Source organism: Anser anser (genome assembly GCF_964211835.1).
Source record: "Anser anser genome assembly, chromosome: 1".
NCBI classification, from domain to species: domain Eukaryota; kingdom Metazoa; phylum Chordata; class Aves; order Anseriformes; family Anatidae; genus Anser; species Anser anser.
This window is the reverse complement of record NC_139720.1, coordinates 25156488-25171223: the sequence shown is the minus strand read 5'-3', so window position 1 is coordinate 25171223 and position 14736 is coordinate 25156488. Positions and strand designations below refer to the sequence as shown.

Sequence of the window (14736 nt, the reverse complement as noted above, 5' to 3'; positions counted from 1 at the left end):
GCTGCTTTTAATCAGCCTCAGTTAATAACGAGATTGAACCTTGCTGGGCAGGAAGTGTGTTTGCTCTGAAGGTGGGAGAACATGTGTCATCTGTAGTGATCATCTGAAGTAACCTTCAGCTCAGTGGCTTTAACGTGTTGCAGCTGAACATAGATATTTATAGATTTTGTTTGGCACACTTAGAAGAATGTGAGGTTGCTGCAGGTATTCATATTTTTATCATCCCCAGTCCACATACTCTGCATTTTCCCTATTGGGTGCTGAGAATCCTATGGAATATGACAGAGTCAAACCTAACCTGAGCCAGTTTGGATAGGATTTTTTAATGAATTGGAGTTGAACTGGGAGTATTTTTCTGTTGTCTTTGTTGGTCCTGAACCAAGCTGACTAAATATTTATTTTTAGTCATTGTTTTAGAATACATATTGTCCTAAAACCTGATATCCCCCATTGAGGACCTGTAGAGCACTGATTTTTTCTAATCTGCCTGAGGAGGGCTGTAACTAAAATGCAATTCCTTGGAGAAGTCAGTTTTATTTCAATGCCTGCTGTGTTGGAATCGGTTTGCTATTTTAGCCAACAGCATGCTGTGAGTGAAAATAGGGCAAATCAGTCTGTCTTTCAACAATTCTGACTAGAAATACATGCATAGTGTATCCCTTGTGTTGAGGTACTTAGGAACTGATTTATGGAGAGGAGAAAATGAGCTAATGGAGCTTCTTCTGTCCCTTTTGCCCTTCTTTCCAATAATCTCCATCTCTCCCTGTAAAGTTCTTCAACTCCTTATGTGCAGCAAAGCAACACAGCTTCTCGCTTAGCTCCTCAACACCCACTGCAGATATAGAAAATTAGAGAAAAGGTGAAAGCTGGTGTAGCAGGAATGTGAATGATGTACAGGATCTGTCAGAGATGATGGAGGTAGCTGTCAAAGTCAGCTGAAGAACCACCTTGTAGTCTCTTTCTGGGGAGATGTGTCTTCATTTTTAATTTTTTATTTCACATGAACTGATTAATAAACTGCTATTGGCTTGAACCAGAACTGAGACAAAACAATTTCTTTCAGAGATGATTCTAAATCAGAACTGATATGAAAAATGTGCAGTTTTATATTCTTAATCTTTGTACTATTCTGTGGGAGAAACAAAGCTTGGGTGATCTTAGACTTTGGGAAGCTTGCAATGAAGTGTAGTCTGGTCTGAAGATTTTTTCCATAATCTCTTTCTACTTTGCAGTTCCAGGGCTCTTTTGCCCTAAAGGTTTATGGAATTGCAATACACGTGGATAACTTTCTACAGTATAAAAATACAGTGTGATGTTTTTCAAGATTGCAGCATGATGCAAATATCCAAATGGCAGAGCTGACATTATATATGCAACCTTTACTTTGTAGTTTCCTGGCAGTCAGAAGTTTAAGTTTGTAAGATAAGTCATTCTGTTTATTTATTTGTTTATTTATTTCCTACTGGCATTTCACACAGCTTTATCAGAAACAGAATAAAGAGTCCCAGGCATTGCAAACCTTCCACCCAGTTCTGTGCATGGGCCAAATTTGTTTTACTCAGTAAAGCTTGAGAAGGGCACTGCTTGTTAGGATCAAGTTAATGGCACTGAAGACAGCAAAGCAAAGGAGGATCAGTGTAAGCTGCCTACCTGAGTATTTGCCATGGCTGGCTGCAGGCAACGATACAGTGGGGGTTTTGTTTGTTTGTTTGTTTGTTTGTGTATTTGTTTTTGAAAAGGCAAGTGGAAAGTGCTTTTTACATTTAACTGTACTATGCTGCCTGAAGAAACTGAAAAGGCAATCATTCATGCCAACACAGACCGACGTGCTTGACAGTATTCGTGCTCACAAGGCAGGCTCCAATGCTGTCTAGAAAATTCCGTGGACTAAAGTGCATAGAAGTCTGTTGAAAGGAGATCTGGTGTCAGCACAGTGAATTCATCATAATACGTCACCAATAACTAGCAGTGTGCAACAGGGGACATTGCTAGGTCCAGTCTGTTCAACATCTTCGTTAATGGGGCAGAGTGCACCCTCAACATGTTTGTAGGTGACAGAAAAGTGGGAAGAGTGGCTGATCCACCAGGGGGTCAAGCTGCCTTCCAGAGGGATCTCCACGTGCTGGGGAAATGGGCTGGCAGTAACATCATGCAGTTCAACAAGGAGAAGTGCAAAGCCCTGCACCTGGGGACAAACAACCCCAGGCACCATTACGGGCTGGGGGCCACCCAGCTGGAAATCAGGTTGGCAGAAAAGGACTTGGGGGTACTGGTGCACACCAAGATGATCATGAGCCAGCATGTTAACTTGCCATAAAAAGGCTGATGCTATCCTGGGCTGTTTTAGTAGGAATGTTGTCAGCAAGTTGAGGGAGGTGATCCTTCCCCTCTACCCAGCACTTGTGAGGCCACATCTGGAGCACTGTGTCCAGTTCAGGGCTCCCCAGTACAACAGAGACATGAACTTACTGGAAAGAGTGGACTCAGGGACACGAATGAAGGACCACAAATTTAATGAAGGGGCTGGAGCATCTCTCATATGAGGATAGGATGAGAGAGCTGGGACTGTTCAGCCTGAAGAACAGGAGGCTCGGGGGGATCTCATCGATGTGTATAAATACCTGAAGGGAAGGTACAAAGAAGACAGAGCCAGGCTCTTTTTAGTGGTGCCCAGTGTCAGGACAAGAGGCTGTGGGCACAAACACAGGAGGTTCTGTCTTCTGAACATCAGGAAGCACTGCAGGTGACTGAGCACTGGCACAGGTTGATGCAACAAAACCTGCCTGTGCTCCACTCTTCACTGGTGCTCTGTGTTGCTCCATTTTTCTTTCCCCAAGTCTCTGCCTGCAGTGCTGAGAATTTGCTTGAGTGATGAAAGCATCTGAGAGCACATTGTTATGCAGGCCAATGTATATGTCTCTAGGAGGATTCATGGCAAAAACCATCTGCGTGTGTAAAAGTCCAGTCAAAACATAGGCTGTGGTGGCTGATCTTTTTTTCCCAACACCTTTATTCTATATTGTGTTTAGAGCTTGTTAACCTGGGGTAAGGATTCAAAGTGAAGGTCAGGTGGGGTAGCCCTTGGCACAGTATGTTAACAAGATAAAAGGCTTTTACTGTGATTGTGCTGTTACCTACTGCTGAAGCAGTGTTATGATTTCTGTTGCCCCAAACCAGTTGATAGTAAAAGGTTTTATCAAAGAAGGCTTAGACTGTGAGCAATATTTTTTAAAACCATTGCTACAGAGTCTATTTCTGATATACTTACTTGTAAACAAAAGCACATTCTCCTCTTTCAGTGTGCTTTGTGGTGCTTTTCATGCCTTTTTTTTTTTTTTTTTTTTACTGTGCTAATGAATAACAACTGAAATTGACATTCTAAAGCAATTTTGATTTCTACCAGCCTTTTAATTTATGATCTTAAGCACTGGTTTAGTTAAGCACTGGTAAATGTTCCCAAAATATATGTAATTTTTTCACAGCTGCAAAAGTTTTTTGAGATGTTCTTCAAAAGCAGTTCTCCCCAGCAAGCCTTTAACAACATGAAGGAAGCTATAACCAAACTTCTGCTTGTAACTGAGGTCTTCAGTGAATTATCTGCCTCAGGACCAAGCTCTTTCAATCAGTAAGTAACTTGCAGCATTCATTGCTATTCTATTGTTAAGATAACTCCTTAGATAGTAAAAATTGTAGAAGATGCATGACTCCTAAAATAATAAAATCCCCTCTATTTTATTAATCCTAATAGAATGAAGTATGGACACACTATATCTAGGGGGTAAAACTCTTCAATACCCACAGAGTTTCTAGTTTGTGAAGAGGTTGTGATAAATACCGAGGACCAGATACTGTGTCCTGATGAAGTGTTTCAGGCAGCACAAATGAACAGAAATCACTCAAAAATGGGCTAGTTATCATAAAGTTGTATCTCCCATTAGTGAGCACTCTGTCATATGTCAAATATTTAGAGTAACTCAGACTGTTCTGAACTGGCCGGGGCAGGGAATACAAACAACAAACACTGCAAAAACTTTATGAAATGTACATTATGAAAGGTACTCAGGCAGTAACATTATTTTTTATGTGAATATTGAATCATTGTAATCATTTCTATTAGTCTTACAGTTCTTACACATAAATCAACATTTATTATGTAATATGCTTATTAATTAAAATTAATATTTTTTATATATATGTTATGTCACATCCATTACTTTTTAATGATAAATAGTAAATAAGTTTTTATTTATAATGCTTGTATGTTTTATAAATATATTTGAGAACATGGGTGTTTTAGTAGGAGTAATATAAATCTCATTATTTGTCAGGAATAAAGTTTACATTCTGAGTGAAGACAGTTGAAAGGAGGCAAGGGGTATAACAGGGATAGGACTATTTTTGAAGTGGTCCAAACTCTTAACATTTGTTTACCAACAGGATAGGTATCCCTTATGTATATAGCCCAAGATTTGCTTAGGGTTCCTGGCCCATGTCTTCAAACATCCCCCCAGGCGCATCTGGGTTCAGTAAGCCCAGCAAGTTTCACCTGATTGACATCTATTGCCCTCCAAATGCCTCCAAAGCTTTTGTGGGACTTCATTCTCATCAAAAAGCATTTCCTCCTCCAGTCCAGTTCACCTCCCTCACTGGTTTAAAAGTCAGCTGTACAGGTACTCTTTAATATATCACTGCTTTCATCAGCTCAAAATGTGACTCATCAATGGCTAAGGCTGCTGACTCTTAGAAATGTTTAGTCAATATTGTATGCTTTTTCTGGACAAAGGTGTGTGCGTTCTGTCATTGTAGCATATATTTCACAACTGTATCTAACTTCATTGAATCTAATCCCTGTTATATTGTATTTCAGATGCAGCCAGTGTTTTCAAATGCTAACCTTTGACATTGGGTTCAGCACCTCCTTACACCCAGTAGTTCTTGAGGTGAGTAAATGACACTGAAATGTTTCTTCTTGAGTGTTTTTGTCTCTAAGAATGCCCTAAAGGTTGCAAGCTTACTGAACACAAGAAGGGTATTGCTTCACCCCCCCCCAAATTACACCAAACAGAACAAAGCAGGGAAATCTCTATGATAGTTGCCCTCAAACCTCTGAGAAATGGACAAATGCATTAATATTAATTTTGCCTAAAAGTGGCAAGCAGCTGTGGGAGAAACCAGTTGGGAAGGGACAGAGTTCCTGTGCTGAAGTTCACCACATCATATAAGCATGCAAACCTTTCAGTTTTAGCTTTACTCCACTATTACCCCAGAGAATATCAGCTAAATAAAACGTATAGGAAGCGTTGTATGCAATTAGAGTTAGGTATTAACTGTGCTAGAAAAAAGCGTGAAGAGAGGAAGTTAAAATACCACAAATGGCTTTTAATACAAATTAAAGTTCTGTGTGGAGCTGGGAGTCAGACTTAATGATCCTCATGGGTCCCTTTCAACCTGGAATATTCTATGATTCTATAAACTGTAGTGTATTTCTTCAGTTCATGTCCTGCCTTGACTTCTACTATGCTGCCTTCTTCTGCTGTGTTGCCTTCTTCCCGGACAGTCCTCAAAGCCCTCAAAACCTGAGAAAGGTGACTATTAGCATAAACTCACCATGCCAGTTTTGTACCATTCCTGTCTCAGAACAGCCCAGACAGAAACAAAAATTGTACTTATTTCTAGCAGCTTTCCATTACCCTTGTACATACACGCATATATCTGGGCATGTAAAATCTGTCTGTATGCAGAATATACAAAAGGGAAAAAAGATAGTAGTAAATATATCCTGGGAAATTACAGGAGACATTTTTTTAAATTCATCCTCAGTTAAAATCTGTTCAAGTTTCTAGTAACAGCAATGCAGTTAATATCTCCATCCTTCACAAAGCCAAGACCTTTTAAACACAAAGGAAAAATAGACATATGAAACAAAGCATCCTGGCTTGTATCAGAAATAACATGGCCAGCAGGACTAGGGCAGTGATTGTCCCCCTGTACCCAGCTCTGGTGAGGCTGCACCTCAAGTACTGTATTCAGTGTTGGGCCCCTCACTACAAGAAGGATATTGAGATGCTGGAGTATGTCCAAAAAGAAGGGCAACGGAGCTGGTGTAGGCTCCAGAGAACAAGTCTTACGAGGAGCAGCTGAGAGAGCTGGAGTTGTTTAGCCAGGAGAAAAAGAAGCTCAGGGGAGACCTTATCATGCTCTACAATTACCTTAAGGGAGGCTATAGCAAGGTGAGAATTTGTCTTCTCTCCCAAGCACCACATGATAAGGCAACAGGAAATAAATAACCTTAAGTTGCACCAGCAGAGGTTTAGGTTGGATATTAGGAAAAATTTCTTCACTGAAAGGGTTATGAAGTATTGGAACAGGCTGACCAGGGAAGTATCTGAGTCCCTGTCCATGGAGGTATTCAAAAAACATGTAGATATAGAGCTTCATGACATGGTTTAATGGTGGACTTGTCAGTGTTAGGTTGGACCAGATGGTCTTTTCCAACCTAAATGATTCTATGATTCTATGAAAGTTGGCACAATTAAAAACAACAACAAAAACTTGAAGACAGTATCCTTAATTAGTCTAACAAGACATCTTTAACTAGTATAGGAAAGTGACGTGTCATAACAATTTTAAGACTGGACACCAGGGTGCATATAAATTCTACCAAGAGTTGCTAAGAATTATAAACATAAAGTATAATGTTTTCCTGCTTGTATAGTAGCCTCAACCATCAGTCATAATCTGTGTGTACAGTAAGTCTGTACTGTTTAATAGTTTCCTATGAAAAAATAATTACTCTTAAAAAAATTGATAATTTCTTAGTATCAATTGAGATTTTATTTTAGATTCTATCCCCTAGAAACTGAAGTATGCATAAGCCCCATGCAATTTGGTTATATGTGTTTATACTAAAATAATAATTTATTCATATATTTTATGAGCTTATTCATTGCATTTATGTACAATAAAAATATATCTTTATCAGTAGTATCTCTTAAATACCCGAGTTTTACAAGAGCTGTGCTAATTTATAAGCTGACATTTTAAAAAATCAAATTTCAAAATAAATGGAAAAAAGGCTCGCATGAATATGCAATATTGTACTCTATCCGCTAGAGGTCAGCAAATATTGTGGCGTGTAGTTCTCACAGAAAACGTGGTACCGCATTTTCTATATTACATTCCTGTCTGTTTTATTAGAGTTATCACGACTTTATTGTATAAACAGTTCCAGTTTGACAGTATATGGTTTTGAGAAGACAGGACTTGATATACAAAATATAAATTCTTACATTGTTCTCTAACAGGTGCATGAAAACTTTGACTTTCAAGATGAGGAAGAATCAAATATTCAGGACCAAACCTTCAAAGAAATTATTTTTGAAGATACTTTTAAATTTCTCTTATCTAATAAATTGTCAACTTCCAGTTTCAAAGAAGCTTTAGAAAATATGTATGGATTAACCGTGAGCAAGGTAGTTCATTCCACCTTTTTCTTAATAATAATTATTTGAAAATAATTTATTTTAAACTGTATGCCTTTGTGAAATTGTTGGTGCCAACTTTTTGCAAGAAGGATTTATTTAATCAAAACTGTTGCTGAATTTCAGGAGAGTCATGAGAAAAACCGCATTTATATTGAAAAGGGAATTTAGTAAAAATTTCCACTCTCAAATTATGTAATTTCCAAAAGTACAGGTCTTTAAAATATATTTAAAACTTTTAAAAAATAATTCCCCCCATTCATTTTTTAAATGGTCTTTTAATATACAGTTTTGTGAGTTTACATAAACCTACAATTGATTAATTCAGACAAGTAGATTCATGAGCATTGGAATTAAATTTGGTTTCCTACTACTTTGTGCCTCATTTTGAATGCGAGATCCAACTATAGTTTTTTTTTTTTGCATTTTTAGGGTCTGTGTAAAGTCTTCATCACTTGTGAAAGCTGTTTATGATGAGCTGGGAACATCTTTAGCAGTATTTCTCTCAATTTTTGCACTTGTAAGGGGGCATTCTGAAGAGCCTCTTGCTTTCAAAACTTACAGAGATTAAGTTATCCATGAGACTTCTACCTCTCAGTCAGATATGATTAAAACAGGGTCATCTGTTCTAAATTTATGGTAGGATAAATTAGGAAGTCACAGACATAAGTGATGACATATGATACGATCACCTAACTCTGTTTTCTAAAGGAGACCAAACCACATTTCGAACAGTCCACTTTGTTGTCTGTAGTTCACTGTCTACACATTCTTTTCCCATGGTAATTTATATGGGTTCTTTTCTACAAAATAAATGATGCACAGTTGACTTTATCATAGACTGATAAATGGGAAGAGTTATCAGGGAGCTGTTTTTAAATGACTTCAGATGAGGTTTGGGTAAATTGAGAGTTGTTGTAACTTGTCCTTTTGATCACCAAAGGGACTGGGGTCTGATGAAAGGATATTGCTTTCCATGTGATTTCAGCAGTGTATGCTGTCCTTTCCTTTGTAGAATAGAATCTACCACAAAGAAGATGAGCAGTGTTTGTCTTTAGAACAGATAAATTCCATGATTACTTTCATAAAAGAGCTGAAGAATATTGGACAATTTGAGCTGGTAAAATCAGTTTTGTTATACCGGATTCATATTTTATGTAAATCTGCTAACATTTCTCCTTGATTACCATTCTCTGCTGTCTCAGGCATATGCATCAGACTGGATGGAAAGGGAAGCTGGGGGGTGGAGGTATACTGATTTTATTTGGGATTTTTGGAATTTAAAATAAAAGAGATAAAGAAATAAAACGGAATTTGAGTTAAGGATTAATTGAAAAGGACAGCTAAATCAGAAAAGTAAAACAGAAAATAGAAGAAAGGAAAAGGAGAAAAAATATGTAAATCACTCATGAGCTGGTAAAAAAACAGAATGACAGTGAAGCAAAGCAGTTGCCAGTGGAAGAACTGGAGACTGTTCAACATTAAGATCATGACCAAAGAAACGATAGAGATGAAAAAGTGGCAAAAAAGCAGATGGAATATGTGATATGCCTTCTTCATATGTCATAGAGTCAATCATGGAATCATAGAATCACAGAACGGTTAGGGTTGGGAGAGACCTTAAAGATCATCTAGTTCCAACCCCCCTGCCATGGGCAGGGACACTTCCCACTAGATCAGGTTGCTCAAAGCCCCATCCAATCTGGTCTTGAACACTTTCAGGGAAGGGACATCCACAACTTCTCTGGGCAACCTCTTCCAGTGCCTCAGAGAAAAGAATTTATTCATGATATCTAATCTAAACATCTCATTTTTAAGTTTAAAACCATTTTCTCTTGTCCTACCACTACACTTGCTGACAGAGTCCCTCCCCAGCTTCCCTGTAGGTCCTCTCTTGGTACTGGGAGTGAGCACTTCAAGTGAGTTCATTTTTGGAGAAGAATAGAGATTGAGGAACAACAGACAGTGTCCATGAATAGGGATGACAATTAAGTAATGAGTCTTGAATTGAGGAGGAGGACTGGGGAAATGGAAGATCAGATACTAGATCCATTGTTCAGAAAGTCCGCATGAGTTCAGAATTTTTTTCTAGACCTCTGAATGGGTTTCAGGGCTAAAAATTGACGGGGCTTTTTGAAAAGGTAATTAGTTGTATAGATCTGGAAGTCAAACCAGAGGCCTTGAAAAGCTAGGGAGGTAGACTTCCATGTCAGTACTAGCAAGCCTGATTTGCAGGGATGGGCAAGACTGTCTTTTTTTACATTTGCGTGAAAGAGCATTTATATTAATATATCTGTATGCTATAATATACACTGTCTTCTAACCTTTTCTCACTTCTATGCAATTTAAAAATATAACGTAGTCCCTAATCAGTATCTCTCTTCTCAGCTTTTCCCTTCTGCTGCACCCAAGATTCAAACTTTACTGCGTGACCTGTATCACATGGTAGACCCAATGAGACGGCTTGGTTCAGTCCTGACTGTACATTGGTTGCTTTCCAGTTTACTTGAACAATTCCAGTTCATGACTAAAGAGGCACATACAAATCTTTCAGAATGGTAAGATAGCTATTATACAATATGTTGAGGGTAGTTTCGCAACTGATATAAACTGGAGTAGCTCCAGTGAGTACCATGAAACATAATCCTTCAGCAGATGTAGGTGGATTTACAGCATTTGAGAGGAAGATCTATCATCCCACCGTAGAGCACTGTCAGCCATTCTGCCGTTAGTGTTGCAGCTAGGTGTCGACATAGCACATATTTTTTTCCATCTTGCTTCTCTTTCTAATACAGAGGTTCCTGTGCTAAAAAAGTAATTGGAGCTAGAGTAATTTTTTATTTGTTTTTTATTTTTTTTAGAAATGTGAGGTGAATTAGGTAGGCTGTTCCTGAAAAAAACTTAGAGTCAAAATTAGTAGTGTTTACTACTCTCATTTAATTTATTCACCAATTAGAAACAAAACTGTAAAGAAAAGACAGAACTTCAGGTGGATTTTCCAAAAGGGTTCAATGATTTTCAGTAGTCCTAAATTTTCTATGTCCAATAAGATGACAGGTCAAGAGTAGTATACTCTGAGAACCATTTTAACTCTGTTTGAAAAGCTTGAAAAATACTGTAATGACAAGACTAAATCTATTGAGCTTCTGACAAGAGATTGTAACTTTAAGAAGGAAGGAAGGAAGAAAAAAGTGAAAAGTTGTGGTATATAACGTATTTAATATAAAATTTGTGTTTTCTGTGCTCATTATTTCCTGACTAATGACATTTCATAGATATGTATGCCATAGTTCTTTACTGAATAGAGGCATATATTATATTGTTTATGCAAACAGATATGTATTAAAAAATATCTGTGCTCCATTCCACTGAGTCCCAAGTTAAATGGGCAACTGACATTACTGTGTACATTTTGCTTGGAGAATGCTGTAGTCACTATATAAGGCATCTGTAAGACTTCTTAAGTTTTAATTTTGTTTCTCAATGAATTGGATGTGGCTTTCAGGGTGTCTGTAGTCATCTGTAACCTTGCTCAGCTGTAAAATGAAGATTATACTTTGACACTGTGCTAGTTAACTGTTTATTAGTGTTTTGAAAATACACAGTTCCATGAATGTGCTAAACATTATTGTTGTTACTTATGGCCACTCCATGAAAAGTAACTCAAAGATGCAGCTGCTTGCATTCATGTATAAGCCCTTGCCCTTTTGCCAAAATATTTAGGTTTGCATATCAAAGCATACCAACCTTTAGCAGCTTTCTGTTCTAATCTAAGCTGTGCCACTCACTCACTTTGAGCAAGCCCTTTGACCGCTTTTTCCTTCAAGCTAAACGTTACTGTATGTATATAAATAAGTATAAGTAGCATGACCTTTCTCCAGGGCATAGGCCAATCTGCTTCTTTGCACTGTTCTGCAATGGCTAAGCTAATAACACTGTTCTGCTCATTCACTGTATAAAAAATACATAATTGCTAATCATAATCTCCCACTCCTATAGCTACACGCATGTGATCCTGATGCATGTGTCAGATATGCATGTACTTATATATAATTGCAAGGAAGAAAGATATGAGTAAAGTTTACTCTCCAAATTACTCAGGTATGCATTCTCTTTGAGTTTTGATTAATCTTTGAGATTCCCATCTTTGATGAGTTTGTATATCAGAACATTTTTTTCTGATTTTCTTCACTTAAAGGCAGTTTGTTTGATTGGTGTATTTAACTGTTCTTGTTTCTCTGACTATGCAAAATTAGTATTTCCATTTACAAAATCCAGTGATTCACATAGCTGACCGTCCAAACAGACAACATGGACAATTATGGGAAAAATAATGGCTTTTGACGTAGGTCTTGTACAGTTAAGCAATTCGCTGATCATGAATCCATAGAATAGAGACAGGATTTAAACAGATTTCTTTGTCTGCCTTTCTTAACCGATTTCATCTATGCTGATAGTATTGAAACCTTCAGTGACATTAGTGTACTCTTTGAATTCCTTCCACAGGAGAAGCAAGAAGAGTTCTAGAAACTCATCTCAAACTATAATGAACTGGTTACAGCTTAGGTGAGAATTACAGTTTCAGATGTATTATTATAATATACGACAAAGTTCCTTGAAAGTCATCAAGGGGTACCACCTAATATGTACATTGAAATCAATTTCCTTCTATGTTTGTGCATTTTTTTACTTTTTTTTTTTTTTGATTCTGTGCAGCTACAATCATGACATGACTAAGACATACATGATCACTGTCTTTTAGAACAGGGACTATAAGGTACTGTGGCAAGTATATTTGGCTGTCAGACAGCAGAGTAACATGGGAGAATCAGGTTTGTGAGAAAAACTAACCCTTCTGTTTTGCATAAGACAAGAGCCTAATGAGGTGAATAAAGTTTCAAATGCATTTACAAAATCCTGTACGCAAGTCCTTCATTAGGTCAAAACAGAAACGCCAGCCCTCAAGCTGAACTTAGGTTGAAAATAATTTCTTGGTGTTTAACTTGGTCATGCTCATCACCTGGAAAGTTTGAGAAACAAACATGGTTTGAACTATGTGGCAGAAGAAGATGACAGAAAAGAAATCTGGGATAAGTTGATTGAGCTGCAGTGGGAGGAATGAGAGTAAGAGGGAAGGAAAGAGAGAGAGAGAGAGAGAGAGAGAGAGAGAGAGAGAGAGAGAGTTGGAAATAAATGCCAGGAAACCAGTTCCACTCTTCAGTTTGCATTTTTGTATTCTTCTTCTGAAAATCAGTATGAGGTGCTTCCTTCAGTGAAGCAAATACCCTCATGGAAACTCTGTGGCAGAAGCCAAACAAGCACTGTAAAACACAGAGAGCTTACAATAACAGTTAATAAAACAGAAAATCTCCTAGTGATCATCTCTCACAAAATGAGCTCCAGTGGCTCCTCATTTTTAAGAGACCTACAAAAGTTACATTAAAAAAACAAACAAAAAAACTCATAACATAACTGAATATTGAGAACGTGGTCACAATATTGATTTTGTGACTCATTAAAAATTGTACCTCCCACAACTAACACATCTATCAGAAGCCCCCAAAGTGCCCAGTTCTTTGTTTGTTTGTTTCCCCTTTTCAGTTTTAATCTTGTGGAAGATATTATCTCTACACATCTTTTGTTGCTTATTTCTGATTGATTAGACCATCCGAGCTCCATTACTGTTATTGCTGTCTGTCCTTTAGGTATCTCATTTGTTGAATCGGAGTCCTAAAGGACTCTCAGGTTTACTGTTAGTAGTTTGTGAGGTACACAAGCATATTTCTCCCCCCCGCCCTGGTTACCTAATGTACAGTCATTAGTTTCATTAGATCTAATTACAAAGTGCAGAGACAATGCACTCATCTGTGCTTGATACAAGATAATAGGTCATACAAGAGAGTGAGAAAAAAATAAAAATAAAAAGAGCGCAGGACTTCAACCTCACTGTCTGAGGAAGATCTTCATAACTGCACTGTTCCTCAGTCCTGCTGATTGGGAGGAGCTTGGAGAATGGAAACAGTTAAAAAGCTAAGTCTTCAGCAGAAAATACAGTAATCTGAGTATCTTTCTGTAATACTGTTTCTAAATATTACATTTTGATATCTTTCTGTAATTCTATAGAGTTATTATATGTCTCTTAATATTGCCTGATGATAATCACAATCTTTTTACAGAATTGACACATACAGGTCGCTCAGTTCCTTTAGGAGCTGGGGCCTTGCAGTGGTGATGGCTGCCATGCTCCTGTGGTGTGCTCTGGCCAAACCAAAGCCTTACATTTTCCTAGAGTTAAGACATCTTGTTTTCACTTTACAATAGGATTTGGAAAAAATGCAATACAAAAAGTAACAGTGGAGAGGAAAAAAATCGTATTTGAGAGGTGTTAGCCATTAACTCCTTGGCAAACAGAAAGAGAGATATAAATGACTTATAACTCAGAAAACAAACTCTAATAGTTTGTTAAGTGCTTCCTTTGAAGGAGGTCATGAATGCGCATGAAAAAGGGTGGTGTCTAGACAGTGCAAGATGTCAAAACTACGTGTTCATGCACATACAGACACAAACATCTGCCAGGAGACGCTGTTTTTTTCCCTTATCTCAGTGTGGTAATGCAGAAATCTCTGTTTTAGCATTTGACAGTTTACCTTTTACCATGATGGATTTTACTATTGCTTTCAGCAGCTCTTACTGAAACATCAATGATGTCTGCTTGCATAGAAACTCAGCCACCTCCTTTGCCTGTCACAGACAGTGACCTCACGTCTTTCAAAATAAAAACTGAATGGACAGTATCTGGGAAGAAACTGCTTTACAAATAATTTTACAGGAAACACTGGAAGGAAAGCATCTGAAACCTTTAAGAAATGATACTAGATCTCTGTAAAGGCCTTATCAGCCAGAGTCTATCCGGTGTATGGATTGGAGAGAAGCCTGCTGCCTTTTGTCTTGTATGCTCCCAAAATGCTATATGAAAGGGAAAAAAAATGCAGAGTTAGCAAACTAGGAGCCACTAACATGTTAATGAATAGCTGCAAATGGCTTGTGTTTGTTTGCTTTTTTTTTTTGCACTACGAATTATACATATAATCTGGATGTTGGTCATGTGTTTGGTTGAATAAGCAAACAAAGCAAAACACATAGATATTCCTTTATATAAAGTCATGCTAACCTCAATATAGATATTCACCATGACACAGGCCTTCATTTTTATTTAATTATTTTTGAACAAATTCTAACTTTAACCTCAAGAATA

General features: G+C 37.6%; 1 protein-coding gene across 4 annotated transcripts in view; it reads left to right on the top strand.

The window, feature by feature from the left end:
- Window positions 1–14736, top strand: part of CPED1 (cadherin like and PC-esterase domain containing 1) — a 151832-nt gene that overhangs the window by 59247 nt on the left and 77849 nt on the right. For 3 of the 4 annotated variants that reach the window (XM_083830878.1, XM_083830877.1, XM_083830876.1), the window contains 6 exons: window positions 3483–3625; window positions 4868–4940; window positions 7305–7472; window positions 8497–8601; window positions 9870–10039; window positions 11988–12047. In XM_083830878.1, coding sequence (XP_083687004.1) covers window positions 3483–3625; window positions 4868–4940; window positions 7305–7472; window positions 8497–8601; window positions 9870–10039; window positions 11988–12047 — 719 coding nt within the window. The remainder of the gene's footprint in view (window positions 1–3482; window positions 3626–4867; window positions 4941–7304; window positions 7473–8496; window positions 8602–9869; window positions 10040–11987; window positions 12048–14736) is intronic. The other variant, XM_083830879.1, reaches the window with a different exon arrangement.